The sequence below is a fragment of the Drosophila takahashii genome, chromosome 2L (genome assembly GCF_030179915.1).
Source record: "Drosophila takahashii strain IR98-3 E-12201 chromosome 2L, DtakHiC1v2, whole genome shotgun sequence".
NCBI lineage: Eukaryota > Metazoa > Arthropoda > Insecta > Diptera > Drosophilidae > Drosophila > Drosophila takahashii.
The window spans coordinates 28,650,509-28,669,645 of NC_091678.1; the positions used below are offsets into that span (position 1 = coordinate 28,650,509).

Here is a 19,137-nt window from a genome sequence, read left to right on the forward strand (position 1 = left end):
CAATTGTGTGTTTTTTTAAACAGTTCAATAATAGTTTTAAATATTCACAGGTCCTTTGCTGCATATCCGAACTTTGTGTTGACCTAAGCAGCCGACCGCACAGAATCCACAGAAGAGAGGCCGTCGAAGAGTAAGTCCGCGCAACTCAACTCGACGAAACAAAACTCGCTTCTCGAGCGCTCTCTTAGCATCCACACATTACATGCAACTGAGTGGTGCGCTGCAAGTTACACCGCTCGGCGGATTCAATCGCTCGTCGACCTTCGTTCCGCGCGTTACAAGAGTAGAAAGGAGTCCCATCGCAGTCGCAGTCGCCGTTCCCCTGTCAATTGTTCAGTCTCATCCCAGCGCTCGCAAGAACAACACAACAACACAAGGCTGGCTCCTCGCAGCGCGGTCGCGAATCGAATAGAATCCCCCTGTTCGGGACAAATAAATCGGCTGGAGCCATCTCGTGGAGTTCCGAAAGATCCGATCCGAGAGGAGCGCGCATCGCGAGTGCAGAGATTCGAATTGGATATAGAGTGCAGTTTGGCACTGCAAGATGCGGCAATTGTGCACCTGCGGCTGCATGCAGCAAAGTGCGGCAAAGTGTGTGAAATGTGCTACCTGAGAAAATGCCCAAGGAGTGCTTAAACATATCGAAACAAACCAAAAGATAGAGTATCTTCTAGTGCCCCAGTGAACAGTTCTCGGAATTTGAGAATTATATATTTTTTTGCTACGCTCTTTGACAAACTACAAACGGAATACAATCAATATACACCTTAAGTCAACTATCATCTAATTCGTCTAACTTGGAATATTTAGGTGAGTTGATAGTGAAAAAGGCAACAAATTGCTAGGATATAAACTTAAGATAAGTAAAATTTTTACTTTTACTATCAAAGTGACTAAGCTTTTCGGAAAACATTAAAATTAGTAAACAGTATTTCACAATACATATGCATATACAATAATATACCCAATTTATACACAAATATACAAATTATATCTCGCTAAGATTCTATTCTTAACCCGTTAACTGTGACGATCCCCTTCATAATCATAAATTATTTCACACAAATCAAGAAAGAGTCAAACTGTCAACATCTTGGGCTAATCTAACTAATCTGCTGTATTTTATAAATTACAAGAAAAGCGGCGGCATCGTCAGCCAGGTCAGACCGACGGCTCTTGCACAGATTGTTATCTCGCAGATGCAGTTATGTATCTAGATCTTTCTCCTCACAATTACAGTCTTTGGCAACATCACACTTCGCTAGACACGCAATGAGGCTGGGTCTCTGCCCCCTGAATTTCATAATTTTCTGATGATCTCAGAGGTAATTAAGTGGAAATATGTTTGGCAATTAAAGTTCCCCAGACCTCACTTTCGCTTTCCCCCTTATTCTTTGTAAATACCTTGAATGATTATTCTTGGCCACTTGGGATGGTTTATAAAATTTAGATTAGGATTGAGTCTCTTCGTGGTTGGATATCGGACGTAACCACGAGAAGCAAAGATGCAGCCGCAACCGCGCATGCATAATTAATTTCGTGTAAAAATCATAATTACACCAATTAAAATTTGTGTAAACAAGTTGGCAGCAGGCGGGTGCGTTCCTCAATCTGCCTGAGGCGCCGTTTCGGGCACAATTATTGTTATAATATCGCTGAAAAAATTTTCGTGGTCGATTGTACGGGGGAATTATAGAAAAAGTTAAAATTATGAGATGTTTTATAAATTATGGGATGTGTTTAAGTACGCTTTCCATATAATTATACCCGTTACTCGTAGAGTAAAAGGGTATACTAGATTCGTGCAAAAGTATGTAACAGGTAGAAGGAAGCGTTTCCGACCCTATAAACCATATATATTCTTGATCAGGATCACTAGCCGAGTCGATCTAGCCATGTCCGTCTGTCCGTCTGTCTGTCCGTCTGTCCGTCTGTCCGTCTATCTGTCTGTATGAACGCTGAGATCTCGGAAACTATAAAAGCTGGAGGATTGACATTTTGCATGCAGATTCTAGGAGATCCTACGCAGCGCAAGTTTGTTTCAAAGAGGTGCCACGCCCCCTCTAACGCCCACAATCGGTTATATACGTTTTAAAAATTTCAATATTTCGGAAAAGTAAAAATGCAGTTTTATGGTGCTTATCAATACCTATCGAAATGTAGAAGAAATTTTTTAAATCGAACCATTCGTTAAAAAGTTACGGCGGATCAAAGTTTTTATCTCCATCTCCTTCGCACTTCCTTTAGCTGAGTAACGGGTATCTGATAGTCGGGGCACCTGACTATAGCGTTCTCTCTTGTTTTTTTTTTCAGATATGCCCATTGTCGAAAGCCAATGCTGCGCTTAAAATACGGATTAAAAAATGTAGCGATATTACCCAAAAGTTATGCAACAGTCGTGGTCGTCTTTCTGAAAAGAAATACTTACCGACAAATTAATATTTATAGGGCAGAGGTCTGTGTTAGGTACTCAACTTTATGAAACTATTATTTTGATTATTTTTGTTAATTTAATCTATTTTAGTTAGTCTTCCTCTTGCCTCTTTAAAGTTTTTGGTCCACATTGCAACTAAATCTAAAAGGCTTTTTGGACGATTTACATTTTCATTAATGTCAAACGAATGTACTGGCACAAAGCTACCTCTGTTTTTTTTAGCATTTTTCTTTTCTTTTTTTAATTTTTGTTATTAAAAATCAAATAATAACGAACTTTTTATTGGAATCTAAGAAAGACGACTGTCCCAACTACACTGCTCTCCCCTAGTGTATAAAAGCAGAAAATTGCGTTCATTTTTAAAGTCACTAGCCGAATCGATCTAGCCATGTCCGTCTGTATGAACGCTGAGATCTCTGAAACTACAAAAGCTAGAAAGTTGGGATTTCCCACAAATATTCTTGGGCTTCCTATGCAGCGCAAGTTTGTTTCATCGAGGTGCCACGCCCCCTCCCTAAACGCCCACGATCGTCATAAACGATTTTAAAATATGTCTGGCGGCCACATCTTTTAAGATTGTAAAAATATATACATGCAATTTTATAGTTTTTAAAAATACCTATCAAAATGTCTTCTACATTCGGACCATTCATTAAAAAGGTATACGCAATCAAAGTTTTATAGTGACGGGTATCAGATAGTCGGGACACCCACCCGACTGTAGCGTTCTCTCTTGTTTTTGTTTACATGTCGCCGCCTTTGATAAAACTTAAATTTGGGCTCTGTCGATCAAAAAAAGTTGAAAAATCCGAACTTTAAAAATCCACCATAAATCCAATTTTCCATGAATTGTGGGTCATACTCGGCTTGTTTAATTCGGTAGGAGGTAAACTTTAAGTTTGTACCCATTATGATTTTTCAACAAATTTGTTTCGAGTTTTTACGAAATATACAGCCGTTGACAAAGCTAAGCTCTGATCTATTGACTTCAAAATTAAATGAAAACTGGCCCAATTGGGTGGATATGAGCTGAGGATATAAGAAGAAATTCAAAAAAGTACGAAATTTAATATTTTAAATTTTAAAAAAGGGGAAAATACATATAGAATTAATAAGAACTAAATATTTTTTATTACTTAAATTGTTAGAATAACTTATAAAAATGTGTCATGAAAGTTTCACGAAGAAATTCGACCTATTTTGGAACTTATACCATAATGACACACACCTTCCTTGTGTATTAGAAATACACAATCGAAATAGAAATACATATTTTAACCTTATAATATAAACTTTTAGCACCTATAGAAAGAGCACTTCAATTCCGTTTAAATGACACAAAAATGTTCTTAGCCCATTAAGCACCCTTTGAAAAGTTAAAAAATTTTGTAAAAGTCAAATTTTAAACTTTCAAGAATATATATAGGTACTTTATGTGGTCGGAAACGTCTCCTTCACTGCGTTGCAAACATCTGACTGAAATTATAATACCCTCTGCAATGTGCATAAAGTTAGCAATGCAACTTTTGAAAAGGCAAATTTTTTTCTATCGACAATTTGCCGTTATTTATCCGTAAATTATTCGTGAAAGAAAAAAATTTGCCGCTCAATTATTTTTAAAATTATGAGATGTTTTTTTAAAAAAAAATGTTAAAACAAGAGCAACTAAATTTTTTCTTTCGCGAATCATTTACGGATAAATAACGGCAAATTCTCATTAAAAAAGATTTTGGAAATTTTGCACTTTAGTGGGGGTGTTCTGCTAAGTTGATATCAACTTAGCAGAACAACTATGTTTTTTTTTTTTTTTAAATGTTAAAACAAGAGCAACAAAATTTTTTCTTTCGCGAATCATTTACGGATAAATAACGGCAAATTCCCATTAAAAAAGATTTTGGAAAGTTTGAACTTTAGTGGGGGTGTTCTGCTAAGTTGATATCAACTTAGCAGAACATCTCATAATTTTAAAAATAATTGAGCGGCAAATTTTTTTCTTTCACGAATAATTTACGGATAAATAACGGCAAATTGTCGATAGAAAAAAATTTGCCATTTCAAAAGTTGCATTGCTAACTTTATGCACATCCCTCTGCAAGGGTATAAAAAAACGTTAAAAAAATCTAGCTTCGGTGTTTTTTGAAATATTACCTTCCACTCTTTGGAATATTATTTTTTAAATATTTCTGAATTTCGAATTAAATATTTAAAAAATCGGATCACTATATCATATAGCTTGCAGATCATTCCTAATAATTCAATTTGCATTTAATTTTTCGATGGTTCCTATGGCAGCTATATGATATAGTCGTCCGATTTTGATAAAATTAAAATTGAAATTCGGAAATATTTAAAGAGAGTCATGTCCTAAAGTAGGGAATACAATAAAAACCAAAAAAGCTAAAATTTATTTCCTATTACTTTCCCATTAATTTTCCGATCGTTCCTATGGCAGCTATATGATATAGTCGTCCAATTTTTTAAATATTTTATTCAAAATTCGGAAATATTAAAAAAATAATATTTCCAAGAGTAAAAGGTTTTATTTTAAAAAACACCGAAGATAGAATTTTTTAACGTTTCCTTCCTATGGGAGCTATAAGATATAGTTGTCGATTCCGACTTATATACTACCTGCAATAGAAAGAAGACTTTTGGGAAAGTTTCAAGCCGATAGCTTTAAAACTGAGAAACTAGTTTGCGTAGGGACGGACAGACAGACCGACGGACAGACCGACAGACGGACATGGCTAGATCGACTCGTCTAGTGATGCTGATCAAGAATATATATACTTTATGGGGTCGGAGACGTCTCCTTCACTGCGTTGCAAACTTCTGACTGAAATCATAATACCCTCTGCAAGGGTATAACAAGAGAGAACGCTTTAGTCGGGTTGTTGTCCCGACTATCTTATACCCGACACTCGGCTAAAGGGAGTGCGAGAGAGATGGATATATACCATTTTTTTGATTGCGCAAAAGTTTTTAATGAATGGTCCGATTTGAAAAATGTCTTCTACATTTCGATGGGTATAAATATATACAACAAAATTGCATTTATACTTCTCGGAAATCTTTAAAGGTGTGGCGCTCGGCTGAAATAAACTTGCGCTGCGTAGGAAGCCCAAGAATATGTGTAGGAAATCTCGAACCTCTAGCTTTTGTAGTTTCCGAGATCTCAGCGTTTATACGGACAGACAGACAGACGGACATGGCTATATCGACTCGGCTAGTGATCCTGATCAAGAATATATGTACTTTATAGGGTCGGAAACGCTTCCTTCCGCAATTTTAAGTTAGAAAAAAATAAAAATTGGTTAAAATTATAAAAGAACAATGTATTCAACATTCCAAGTTACGAAATCCCAGCACAATTGCTTATTAGTTAAAAAAACAACACGAAAAACCTGAAAAAATTACTGTTCTATATGTATCTTCCCCCTTAATAATTCTCGCTATAAATCTTGCAAATATTCCTGTCCACTTTGAAATTTCTTTTCCAGCTATTTTCTAGTCGGACTGATTTCAAGCCAACATTAAATGATTTAAGGAAAAACAATAACTGAAATCGTATAAATTTATAAATAAAATATTTGATTGAAATATAAATTACAGTACCAAGGAATAATTAAAATTTTTTTATTAATAAAACTCGGCCGTCGTTTTTCAATTTATATTAGTGTCTTCTTCTTCTTATTCAACTCCCGTTTAACCTCATTCCGTTAACATCGCTTCCCCCAGGTCATTTTTCAGAGGCTGAGGAAAACAACAATCAACAAAATTTATACCCAAGAAGTGTCATTCTCGTGTGCATTTTGAGCATTTTTTTGTTGCTTCGACGAGATCTTGTCGCTGCCCACATGGCTGCCACCGAATTGGACCCAACCAGCTCCTACTCCTCCGCGTCCCCTAATTAATTAGTATCTAACTAAGAATAATGTTTCCTGCGGCCCTCGACGGTGGCAGCGGTCGACTGTCATAACTTGGCCGCAAGTTTATTTGTTTGGCTCGCCACCGAAGGCGGTGCACAAAAGAACAGACCGAACAGAAACAGAGGAAACTAGAGATACATATACAAAGACAGCGCACAGGTGCCACATTTTCTTCAATTTCTGGTCTACCTCTCCCTGGAGCAGGTATACATTGCCGCAGGCAGAAATAATTTTTTGCTGCCCCTTTGCCTTGGTGTGTTGGAGAGGTTTTTATGGCCTGTGCTGGTTTCTTTTTAATATTTTACTTCGGGTTTTTGTCTTAACGTGTAAAATAATTACTTCTGGTGCTGTTATGTACTTGTGAAAAACGCTCAAGTGTTTCGGTTACTCAAAGTAGTACTCGTTTCGGTCGCTGTGGTATTGGTGAGAATTTTTTAGGAAATATCTTGGCGCCAGCTCTATTCCTGTAGAATATCTTACAAGAGTGCGGGCAAAATTCGTTGTTTCGACTTGGAAGCTCAAAGAACGCAACTTAAGGCTTTCGGCATTTTTCTTCCCCCCATTATTTTTCCCTCTGGTGCGGCGCCTAATTAGTTCTGAAAAAGTTGAGTGTGTTAAAGAATCCACAATATTTCAAGCTGTCAAGAATTTAGCCAGTGGACAGCAAGAAGGAAGAGAAGTCAGAAAAATTGCTGATGAAAACAAATGAAATGAAAAGTACAAAGTTGCAACTATTGGGAAATTGCTCTCAGATGTGTCTCACCCTAGCTCAAAGAAGCTGGATTGACAAAAATGAAATTTTTGCAATTTTGCCCACCAATTAGTTTTTGTTGCCCACGTCCAGTTTTCGAGAATTAATCGTTTTTTCACCCCTTACACTAATTCTAAGCAATTTTTAATTGTAAACCAAATGTAGCTTTAGGGGCGGGCAAACGTTTGCTTTTATAAATATGTATCTTTAAAGTGTGGGCAGTCAATATTTTTTAGTTTTAAGGGGTGGGGAAACGATTCTTTTCATAAATATTTAGTTTTAAAGGGTGGGCAGTCAATATTTTTTAGTTTTAAGGGGTGGGCAAACGTTTTTTTTTTTTAAATATTCAGTTTTAAAACTGGACGTAGACAAAAAAAACTAATTGGTGGGCAAACATGGGCAAAAGATGGGCAAACGATTCCGCTTTAAAAATTTCCAAAATTTCATTTTTGTCAACCCAGTTTCTTTGAGTTTCTTACCCTCCGTGGTTCTGTTCTGAAGCTATACATCAGTTTTCTTCTATCCAGATTGTGTTCTCACACTTTGAACACTTTTCCCAAGCCGGACCACACAACCATTAAGATTTCCTGCTTGGCTTCTTTTTTGGTGACCCCTATCTCTGGCCCTGAAGTTTGTCCGTGTTCTCGAAGAATACTTTCGATATTTTATGTAAATATCCCCGGCGTGCCCCTAAATGTGACTTTTGCGACAAGGACAAGTCAAGCTAATTAACTTTCGGTTACAGTTCACTGCGCAAATATACGGTCGCTGCGGAGCATATTAAATTTGAGTTTGAAAGACGGAGAATTGGCCCTCTGATGCGCGCCGGAAGTGTATCGCCGCCAATCAACTCGAGGACCAGGTCCCGCATACTCCTAGGCCCTTGCCTGATCGCTGAATAATTACACTATATGCATTAAGGGGTTTATGTCTTTCAGTCGATTTGTCGGAGGCATTGAGGCGAGTCGCTGCCGATTGGTCATTCCAAAAATATACATGGTCGATTGTGGACTTAGTGTGATCCAAACATTTTACGCATCACGAAACAATGTAGCGTCATTAGCCGTAGTCGGGCTGCAACGGACTCACGATCGGGCCCAGCCCTAGTTCCACTTCCATTCTTAAGGCAAGCCCAGCCCAACCCACAGGTTTACCAAAATGCGGGAAGTTTCAGCAGTCAAAGAGGCGATTCAAATGATTTGCCTTGGTAATTAGGCTCTAAGTTGCCAAATACACAAACTGAGGACACATCCATACATTCATATGCGACGAATCTTTGCTCATTAGTAAGTGTCTACTTCTGTAATCGCTGACAAAGTTTTGTCACACATGCAATGACTTTCCTCGTACTCAACACGTCTGATATATCAAATAAAAACACCTCTTAACGAGGTAAAAAACTAGTGACGAACGCACCTTCAACATACAAAAGTTCTGATATCAACATTTGTGACGAAAAATTATTACACTCGTCATTAAATAGACTTTCTAATATTTTCTCATTCGGCCCGCCCTAGCAAAATATTCCAGCCTTTTTCCCTTCACAGGCATTTTCTATTGCAGCGTGCCGAATGAGAAAATATTAGAAAGTCTATTTAATGACGAGTGTAATAATTTTTCGTCGTGTAATAATTTTGGGCCCACCGGCCCCAACAGCTCCAAATTTCGAAATATTCACTTTTTTACTTTCACCGCTCTCTCTCCCAAGCCAATTGATTTTCTTAGAGTCTTGGTATGCAATCCTGTTAGTTTTCGCAATACCTTTCGATAGGTGTATCATTCATTATGATCGGACCATCACAGTAGATTTTCATTTCTTCGTGTATATATAGTAGTCGCCTTCGCACACCCTCCTGGTGCGCTTCGTCACTACATGGACTGCCGTCCATAGTGATACTTCTAAGTTCTCGTTTAGTCGTTTCAATTTTGAAAGTGCAGGGTAGATATTCCCCCTATTCCATCAAAAGGTCCGGCCTGTTTCTCAACAGAATTTCATTGAGAGCCACACGTCAGGTGTCTGAAATGTTCCGAGTAAAACTTGTCATCATGGGGTTCGGTTCAGTGAAATTTCGAGGGCTGATGTGAAGAGGACAACATGTTTGCTTAATTAAAGCACAGAAAGGGTTACTGGGTTAAGAGCAGTCTTTCTCGTTCCTGTGGAAAGGGTTACAGTCAGGAAAAAAAAAGAAACAATTACCAAAATAGTTCTCAAAAAATGTTATGGATCTTGAAAAACTAGCTTAGTGAATTTTGAATCCATCCAAATTCTAATTTTTTCGTTTTATTGGTGAGAAAATAAAAATGTAGAAGATTTGGGTATTTCGTTATTAGTTGTATTGTTGTACAAATAATACCCAACTGCAATTTCTTAAGAATTTACATGATGAAAACTGGATCCAAATCCTAGATCCACACTGGCCAAAATACATGGATTCATAAAATTAGAAGATTGTCGGGCTTTTCATAACAAATTTCTAACGCTCCAGATGCAGAACAACGCAAATTGGTTTGCGAATCTAAGCTTTATCAAGAAAAGCCAAAAGTACATTAATGGTTTGAATAACATTACATTTTTTAATTTTTTGTACAAACTTGTTAAAAATGTAATGAAGTAAGAATTATACAATCAATTTGAGATAAACTTTTGCAATATTTAGCCTAAGCTGAAATGTAGCTTCTAATTTGTTGGGGTGATAATATATTCTGCGGGACGGGTCTTAAATTTTGTTGGTTATTAGACTTTTAAATCAAAGATGATACTTTCGAACCTTGCAAACCGTTTCTGAGCAGTTAAAGCATAGTCACCATAAACTTCCACTAAAATACGATAACTTTTGCAAGACATTTTTTTAAGTTTCGGGAATAGAGTAAATCGACCGGAAAAAACACATTATTCGGAACAGAATTTGTCGTTTCCGAAGAATATCTATCTTTCTAAAAACTTAACATAACATAACTCCATAAATATTTTTCTGTTGCATTTTGCTGTCTCTTTGGTGTTGCTTGTGACTTATTTTTGGCTTGGTAACTTGTTTGTTAAAATTCCTTATTTCGTACATGATTTTTTTATGATTTACGTCTAAAAAAGGTCTTGCTTAAATAGGCGACAGTTGGCTTACAAACCGCTAAACCCGCAAAAGAACCTCAAGCGTTGGCTTTCCAACTCGCCGCCCTGTTCCGGGTACCATTAAAAAACCGCTCTTCCGGTCTGGTCAAACGGAACGTCTATGACACAATTTCTGGAATTACTCGCATGTACTTGCATGCTTTCAATAATGAACCCCCAACCCACCGAACAAAACTTAACTTTTGGGTCGCAGTCTGAAAGCTTATTGCGTTTAAGTACAAGCAAACCGACAGTCACAATGATTAGTCATGATTTGAGAAACTAAAATTAGTTGTGAAATGGTGGCTTTGTTACAATTAGCACTTAACTGATGATGACCTCACCTCGCATCCTCTGCCCCACACCTGGGAGGACGTATCATGGTGAAGTACCTCTGATGTGATTATCACTTAATGAGCGCGTAGTAAAATTTTATCAAGCGGTACTAATTTGTCTGGCAGCCACAGCCGAAAGACAAAGGTTAAAGATGGGAATGGCCGCATCTGAGTCGCAGCTGCATATGCACAATGGGCCCGAAAACGCGGGGCCGATTCCATATCGAACCCTTTGCGGTCCCAGAAAATAATTCAGAAAATCGATAGAGCTTGAGCGAGGGCTCAGGTCTTCAGCCCACATGTCCTGGATACGCTCCGTTGATCGGCCTAACGACTGCCTCTACCTCTCACTCCCACTTCTCATGCACCCGTTCTGGTTCCATCTGTATAATGGCATTTCGTCCCGCAACTCCTCCTCGCCCAACCTCTTTAGTGCGCCTTCCTGTCAATCAGCGCTTTGTTGTTGCGAGCGCCTGGCAGCCACTTACTACCGCCTCATTGTCAATGTCGCTGGCTGTCGCTGTCATCCTTCTCCGAAAATGTTTTCAAAAAGCATTTTTACATATTCCGCCGTATGGGTTTTTTGTGAGGAGAAGCCTGGCTTATAATTCATAAAAATTCCCTTACAGGCCCACACACGGCGCAGCCGACGATGACAATGTGGATGATGACAAACCGCAGACAAAGCGGGTAACAGGATGTGTTCTGTATGGGACGACCGGCGATGTTTCGGTTCAACCAGCTCCTTCAATTGACAGACCTGAGTAGTCCGACAGGGGGGAATGAGGGAGAGGCAGCCAGACAGGAGATCCGCTTTGAAGCCCTCCACTTCCTCCACTCCCTGTGAATCTCTTCGAGTCCGTTAGAAATTCTAAAAGAGGCACATACATGATCTAGTCGGAAATTCTTCCGAGGGATGTTTTAAAATGTGGGTGTGGCTAGCATAATGATAAAGTCCGCCTTTATAGTTTATACTTTGAACATCTTAAATAATATATTATATTTAAGTCCTCAGGGATTGTCTGCTACTTTATTTAATGGGTTCCAATCCCTGCAACATAAATAAAACCTGGGGAGTACGATGGTCCCTAATTATACTGTTCAACCGAGTATACTTTCAAAGGGCCTCTTCCAACTTCCCTGAACCATCTGAATTCTTCTTGTTTCAACTCCCGTTCTTTGTGAGTTACGTTTTCTGTCCTTCTCGTTCTTTCACTCTACCTTCTTAGCCCATCCCCTGGGTAGCTTTTGCCAATATCCTTGCGCTTCCTCATTTTCAACTTCCTGTTTGTATAACTGACATGTGACGACTATCGGAGCTGCCGTTGCCCATCAGGCTCTTGCTTCAGCTGTATCCTCTCATATTCCCAGCGTTTTGACTGCCCCCGAGCTCCAATCCCTTCTCGAACACTTTACTCTCCACTTATCATGCATAAAGTCTAGAATTTGCCGCACTTTTTTTTCAAAAAACTCGACTAATTTGATCCCAAGGCGCTGCTTGAGCCTGTCAGGACCCATACCCACTGCGTTTTCCTTTCTGCGCCTGCCTTTCCCTTCTCACGCTTCACTGCCTCGCTGTGATTTCCTCAGCTCACCAAAGCGTGAAACATTTTTTCGCAACCTTGCGACCTCGCAAGCCCCTTCCGCCTACGCCCACTGCCCTCACACACACTAGCACTCACTCTCACAGACATAGAAATTCAATATTGCTCCTCTATGTCTATGCTAATGAATGGCTCGCGAAGGAGCGCAAGGCGAGAAGAAGAGGAGAGGAATAAAGGACGGAGGAGGACGGCGGAAGAGCAGGCACCAGCTATTCCCCCTCTTCCTCTTCCCTCTGTTTATTTTTCCGGCTTCCTGTTGGGAGCTTTTCGTTTCGCTTTCGCTCCGCCCGACTCTGCTGCCTTTTTGCGGTTTGACGCAGCAACTAAAAGTATGCAACATTTTTTTCGCATGTTGCTTTTTGCATATTTAATGGCCGACTCGACGGGGACAGACAAAATGGCGGCGTCTCGTTTTTTCGGTCCACCCCCTCCTTACCCACTTTATTACCCCTTTTCCCTACGCCCCTGCGGTTAGGCGTTGATTTGTGGGCGCTCCGTTTGTTTGTTGTTCCTGCAGTTGTAGCCGTGTCTATTTGAGGTTTTGTGGGCGGCAAGTGGCTGGCACAGCCGCCCCTGATGTGACTTTAATGAACTGGGCGTCGGGTGCCGGTCGAAAATCAATAGAAACGGGCTTTAAGAGTCACTGATCCCAGATCCCTAATCCGAAACCCCCAGTCTCGGTCTGCCTGCCATGGGTTTTCGACGGCCCTTCAAACGTCTCGCATCGTCGAGAGCTCTTGAGGTCCTTTGGGCCTGTCACAATAATAGACAAATACGTCGCACAGGGAAGGCAGACTTCCTTGCCAGACAGCAGCAAATAAAAATGTTGTCAACTGTCTTTGGTTTGCGACTGCTATGCAAATTTCCATCGAAGGCGGGTCTTTAAAAACGGTGTTTTTTATGCTGCGTTGGGAGTTAAAGGTCTTCTCGATCTTGCACTAGTGAATCCAGTATACGCATCTAACTCGTGGCTTCCATTTATTATTAAATCATCAAAAGTGTTGGCCATCGAATGTGACAGTGGCGGGAACGAGTTGCGCTTTGTTGTAGTCCTTGGGCCTGGTTAGACAGCTGCCTTCCGTTTGGGCTCCAACAAAGTTACTGCTGACTCTGCCTCCATGTCTGCGATGTCATTTGATTTGATTACAACTGAGGGGGAAGTCGAGTTGCTGCTTCTGTTGCAACTGTCTACCGAGCTGATGGATTATATGACGTTGGCTGTCTGCTGGGATGCGCAACTCGCCCGCATGTCTTTGGCTCCCAGCTACCGCCCCCGCCCCCCGCAATACCAGCCAATTTGTCTACTTCAGCTACTGCAGCTATCTCCCCCTAAATACACCCTGTTTAAATGCTGTGCTGTCTCTGGCTTGATTAGCGTCGCTGAATTGACAGAAATTGTCACCAGCAAGAGTCTCCTTCAACATCCAACGCCCAACTTACGACCCCCAGGAACATCTAACGCAGCCCAATACGACCCATTCTGCACAATTTGCTTCACTTGTTGTTTGTGCAAAGTCGCCTTGAGCCCCACCCCTCTTCAGGAAAATCCGGCAGTGCATTTCGCTTGCGTTTTTCACTCCGTCGAAAGCATCCCAGCTCGTCAATTGCTTAATTGATCAATTTAATTTGACACTTATTCAAACACTCGGAGCGTCGTGGGCAGAGCAAGATAAATATCTCGTGCTCCCGATTTCCAGTGCAGTAAGTTCGCTTTTGTATTTCGATTTATGCAAATTGTGTCGGGCCATGTGGTCTACTACTACGAGTATGTATGTATGTATGTTCGAGTACGTCTGATGTTCGCTCCAGATTCGTTTCCATGAAAACAGTGCTTCATCAATTAATCAATTGGTTTATGGTATTTTTGTAATTCGCTGAATTTGCAGTTGCCTTGCCTCTTTGTTCGGTAGCCCTCTCCTTTTCAAGTTAATCAGGAAGTCCGCCAAGCGAACAGTTTGATGTTTGAATTTTGGCGCTCGAGCTGCAATTTGTTTTAGTTTTCGAGACTGTCAATTGGGGGGAGCAAAGGAAGTTTCGCTGGGAATATATTGACACTTAAAATGGAAACTTTTTTGATTGATGACGCTTCCATCAGACCTCAAGGAATTTAGCATAGGGAATTGAAGACTTCGGATAACCTCTTAATTCCCGGCTTTTCGGATAAGATTCCTAACCTCAGCCACCTTCCATGATCGTTTTAGTAGTCTCCCTGGATCCTCTCTTCGCATGATGATTACATGACCATTATGCGATAAATCTCACTGCGAGAAGCACCGTAAATTGTGGTCCCAGAGTCCGGCTAATGCACCTTTTTAGAGCGAATTGAGCGTGTAATTAACTAACTGTACATTTCGATTTATGAAATATTCGCCAGTGGAAAATGCAGACAAACAAACATACGAGCGGGAGAGGCAGAAGTTGCCGTCGGGTCGAAAAGCAGGAAACTTGCCGCCTGCCAGGCAAATATCAAAAAGCACCGCCAGGTGCAGCGGCGAGTGTCACTATTAATTTAACCTACATCGTGAGTCTGCAGCAAGTTGCAACTATGACAGCCAGAATTTCTGAGGCATTCTCTGGTCTCGGAGAGTTTTTCCAATTTGTTGTTGGACCACAGGGAACGGAGCCTGGACGTTGAAAGATGAGCAATTAAGCACTGAGTTATCGACAAGAGCCGGGAAGCACACACATGGGGGAGTGGCTGGGCACAGTTTGAGCTGGTACTGGGGTCCGTATCTGGCAGTCCAGCAACATCAGCTGCGTGACAAATGGCCACATGACGCAGACGGTTTTTTTGCATGCCTGAAAGGCAGATAGGGTTACCTTTGGTCCCCAACAACAAGCTGGATGTTCGCATTTATTAGATTAGAATCAGTAGAACGACAAAGACGGGGCACCAGGCACATTCCGTATGCTTCACACCTAAAAGCAATGCGATAAATTCTGGGGCGATCGACTAATATGGAAGAGTCCTACTTCCGGTACTAAGGCCACAGTTCCCCGAATTCGGCCCCTTTTCGCTCCTAATGAGTTTTACTTAGGACAGCCGGCACCTCATCTAAATCCGGGCCCGTTAAAATTAAAAGACATCAAAGAAATTTGCAAACTAAACACAAACATAGAGCCAAGAATGTCCCTTTGCCGGGTGACTGGCCGGGCGGCATGTTCATTATTTCTCGGCCTTTTTCCGCCCTACCTTTGGCCTCTTTCACAACTCTACCGCACGCTTTGCATAAGCTAAATAAGTTTACCGTGGAGCTTCTGCCTGAAGCTCCGGTGGCCCTGTGCTCCGGTTTTCCCCGGCTAGCCGGTGTTAAAATAAAGCAAAAACTGGCTTGGTCGTCGGTGAATGGATAACCAGCCGGAGGATGACAGGCAGTCTGTTTGCTGTGGCCGCTTTCTTTGGCATTTCTCCTGGCACTGTTCATATGTCTGCCCAAGCAGAAATTGTTGCGAAATAATGTTTAATGAAAAGCACAAAGTCATCCCCCGGCCTTCCCGCCCCTGACTACTGCTCGTCACGCACATTCACTTTGCATCCATTCAAGCCGTAGTCGACCGGGAAAAAATTCAACGGAGACGATGACTTCAGGCTGTTGCGGATTTGGCAGGCTTTTGGCCTTTCTGGCGGCAATTAAGTTTTTGATTCGAGAACAGTTAAAGCAGAACGATGCAATAACTAAGCACTTTTTCTTGAAGTGAAAACTGTACATGCTGAAGAAAAATAGATGAATTATGAGTTTTCACCTAAACGGGTGCCACAATATCGCTTACATTTATGAATTTAAATTAGACCAGAATTCAGCGTTAAGCGCTTTAATTAGCATCCCAACGTTTTACTATTTTGATACCTTTGAAAAAAGTATTATGATTTCAGGCCAAAGTTTGTAACACAGCAATCTATTTCAGTTTCTTGCTTAGAAAATTTTTAAAAGTGAATTTTTTAATCCAATATAAAATAATTGTTCTAATGAAATTTGAAAAAATGTCTTAAATCTCTTTGATACAATAAATGATTATTCATTAGAATACACTTTCTAATTCGCACGCTGCAAGAACCAATGCCTGTGTAGGTATTCGGTCAGAAAAGGATATGCCGAATGATATATTTTTGGGAAATGTATTAATTTAAGAGTTGATATCAGTACTTTTGTATGTTGAAGGTGCGATCGTCACTAGTTTTTATCCTCGTTAAGCGGTGCTTTTAGTATATACACCCAGAGAAATGTGGGACTATTTTTTAGGTAACGTATGACCTAAAAAATTTAAATAGACTAAAATTTCAGATTTAGGTAATGGGTTACCTAAAAATATTAGCATGTGGACTATGTTCCTACTTTTTATGTAAAGCTAAAGAGATTTTTATAGGCCATCGTAACCTTCAAATTGGTCCATAAGACCTAAAATTTAGGAATAATTTAAAGTCGATTATCACTCACAACTTAATACAAATATTGGTCCCTAATATTAATAAACAAATTATTCGGTTTTTTAAGTTTAATGTAAAAAAATTTTTTAGACTTTTCTTAAAGCTAGTGATGGAAAAGTTTCAATATATAAAATCAATACCTACGTGGACTATTTTCCTACTTTTAAGGTAATAGTGCCCTATTCTAAAAATAGAATTCGCCTGAGCCCCTTGAAGCAGGCTTTGGTTTTGCCGCAGGGCCTTTAAGTAGTTCCGTAGACCAGAGGCTAGCCTATTGGACTCTCGCGCAGAAGACCCGGGATCGATTCCCACCGAGGACAAAATAAAGTGATTGTTTTTTCAGAAAGATAAAATATTTGCTTTTCCGAATAATACAATATAAGCAATAAAAATAATCAAATATGTTACTATCAATAGTAAAAATCCAACTTTTTTTTAAATACCTAATATTTAGGTAATTCTGACCTAAAAATCTAGTCCACTAGCCATTTTTTTAGGTAACCATTACCAGAAATAAATTCAAGACTGCGTACAAAATATAGTCCACATGGACAACATTTTAGGTAATGCATGGCCTTGGCGCGTTTTTCTGGCCATATTTCCTAAAATTTTAGGTAATTAGGCCCCTTTTTAGTCCATTTTGTTTTCTGGGTGTATAAAGGACGACTTAGTCACTAGGTGTAACGGTGCTTACATTGATTTAAATAGCATTTATTTGCACATTTATAAAAAATACCTATTATTTTAATAGTTCTGATCAACTTTCTAAAGAATTTAACAAGTAATGTTTTTCAGCTTTGCAAATTCTAGATACATTTTATTACTTTTTGGGACTTTAATAATTGACTTTGATTTGAGGAATAATGGCTTTAAAATGGCTAAACAAGTCTATACGTGGCCTTAAAAATATGACTCCCAAACATATTTAAGGATATAAATTGACTAAAAAGGTAGTAAAGGCCATGTAACTGACCGTGAGAATTTTTTTGTCAAGCCCTTTTTAAAAAAAGTAGCCCAGCTGCGGATCGTCCACAGGTCGCTGTGTAGGACCGATTTTTATGAAACCAAATTTGTTTTGTTAAGAAATAATGTAGAAACTTTCTGAACCTAACTTACAAAGAATATCTCAAAAACTCTGGTTAAGGCACTCTTTCAAAGTCAAAAATCAATTTTTTTCATATTTTTCTTGTTGTTTTTGCTTTACAAAAAATACTTTAACGTACAAATTAGGTTAAGCTGCGCCTTGCCGAAACTATCTTCCTTTCTTGTTTTTTTTTTTAAATTGTGGAACGAAAATTTTCTATCTCGGGGCTCTAAATGAATGTCGCTAAGTCACTAAAACTCAAAAATATTTACCACGGCCTCAAGCAAAGGGACACAAATTTTCATTTTGAAATAAACCCAAAAAGTCGTATTTCATTAAAATAATTTTAATACAAACTTACGACGTTTACAGAAAACTGGCATTATTTAAACTACCAGGTTAATAATCTTCGGCTTCCCGAAGCTAATATACAAATACAAATAATACAAACTTACGACGTTTACAGAAAACTGGCATTATTTAAACTACCAGGTTAATAATCTTCGGCTTCCCGAAGCTATTAGGGTATTATGAAAATAATTCCATATATATACTTTTTTTTTTATACTTTTGTTTTTTTTCTGGAAGTAGCCAGGAATGGCGCTTTATTCTGTAATTTATAACGATTGATTTTATATATGCATATATTTTTTATTTATTGCAGATCTCACTGCCTCTTTACAATAACCGCTATGAAGCACACGTCGTCAAAAGTAGCGACTCTCAGCAACATCAGCATGCTCTCCCGCCAGTGCCTTTCCCACCCAACCCGCTCACCACCCACAGCCGCTGCTCCCCGCCCTCCAGTCCGCACCCCCCGATGGAGATGGACGCTCGGCCTCTGGGCGCTGGTGATTACCAGCGGTTGCTTAATGCTCAACGCGCCGACGACGACGGCATTTGATATCGGTGAGTGCGAAGCCATGATTTCATTAAATGGGGAGTCGAAAAGTCAAAAGATATAAACTCACAAATATATCAAGATGACCGCCTAGATAAAAGACGCTCCGATGAATATCGCTGAAAGGTTGTCCACGTACTTGGGTCTTTTATTTTTTAATTGACATTGGTTTCTTGGTTTCTTCCAACCAGAAGACTGCTCCGTGGGGAGTCCTCAACTGGACATGTTGCAGCATCCTCATTCGCCTGTGGAGCCACCCTGTGGCTCTTTGACTTGCCCCTGCGGCCGTTTGATTCGGCCTGAGGCTGCAGCTTCAGCTACAGCTCATTAATAGGCATATTGACATTTTTATGCCGCATTTAAGGCATAGTGTGGTAGTATGGAAGACTGCTGTGATGAAGCCATAGCGCGATGGCTTACGATTACATCCCATTTCAATGGCCATAGCATGTCAGCGGTTCATAAACTCCATACCATATAGACGGTTGCCAATGATAGGAAGAAAAATTAAAGTTTTACCAAATTTTTTGGGTAAAGGCAAGGCAGTGGCCCAGAAGAAATTCCCAT

The 19,137-nt window shown here is 39.8% G+C and overlaps 1 protein-coding gene across 1 annotated transcript in view; it reads left to right on the top strand.

Annotated features, from left to right (window-relative positions):
• Positions 1–232: 232 nt before the first annotated feature.
• Positions 233–19,137, top strand: part of smal (smoke alarm) — a 40,444-nt gene continuing 21,539 nt past the window's right edge. Inside the window, exons 1-2 of the mRNA XM_017137162.3 lie at positions 233–810; positions 18,334–18,578. Of these exons, the coding sequence (XP_016992651.1) occupies positions 18,362–18,578 (217 nt within the window). The 5' untranslated portion in view covers positions 233–810; positions 18,334–18,361. The remainder of the gene's footprint in view (positions 811–18,333; positions 18,579–19,137) is intronic.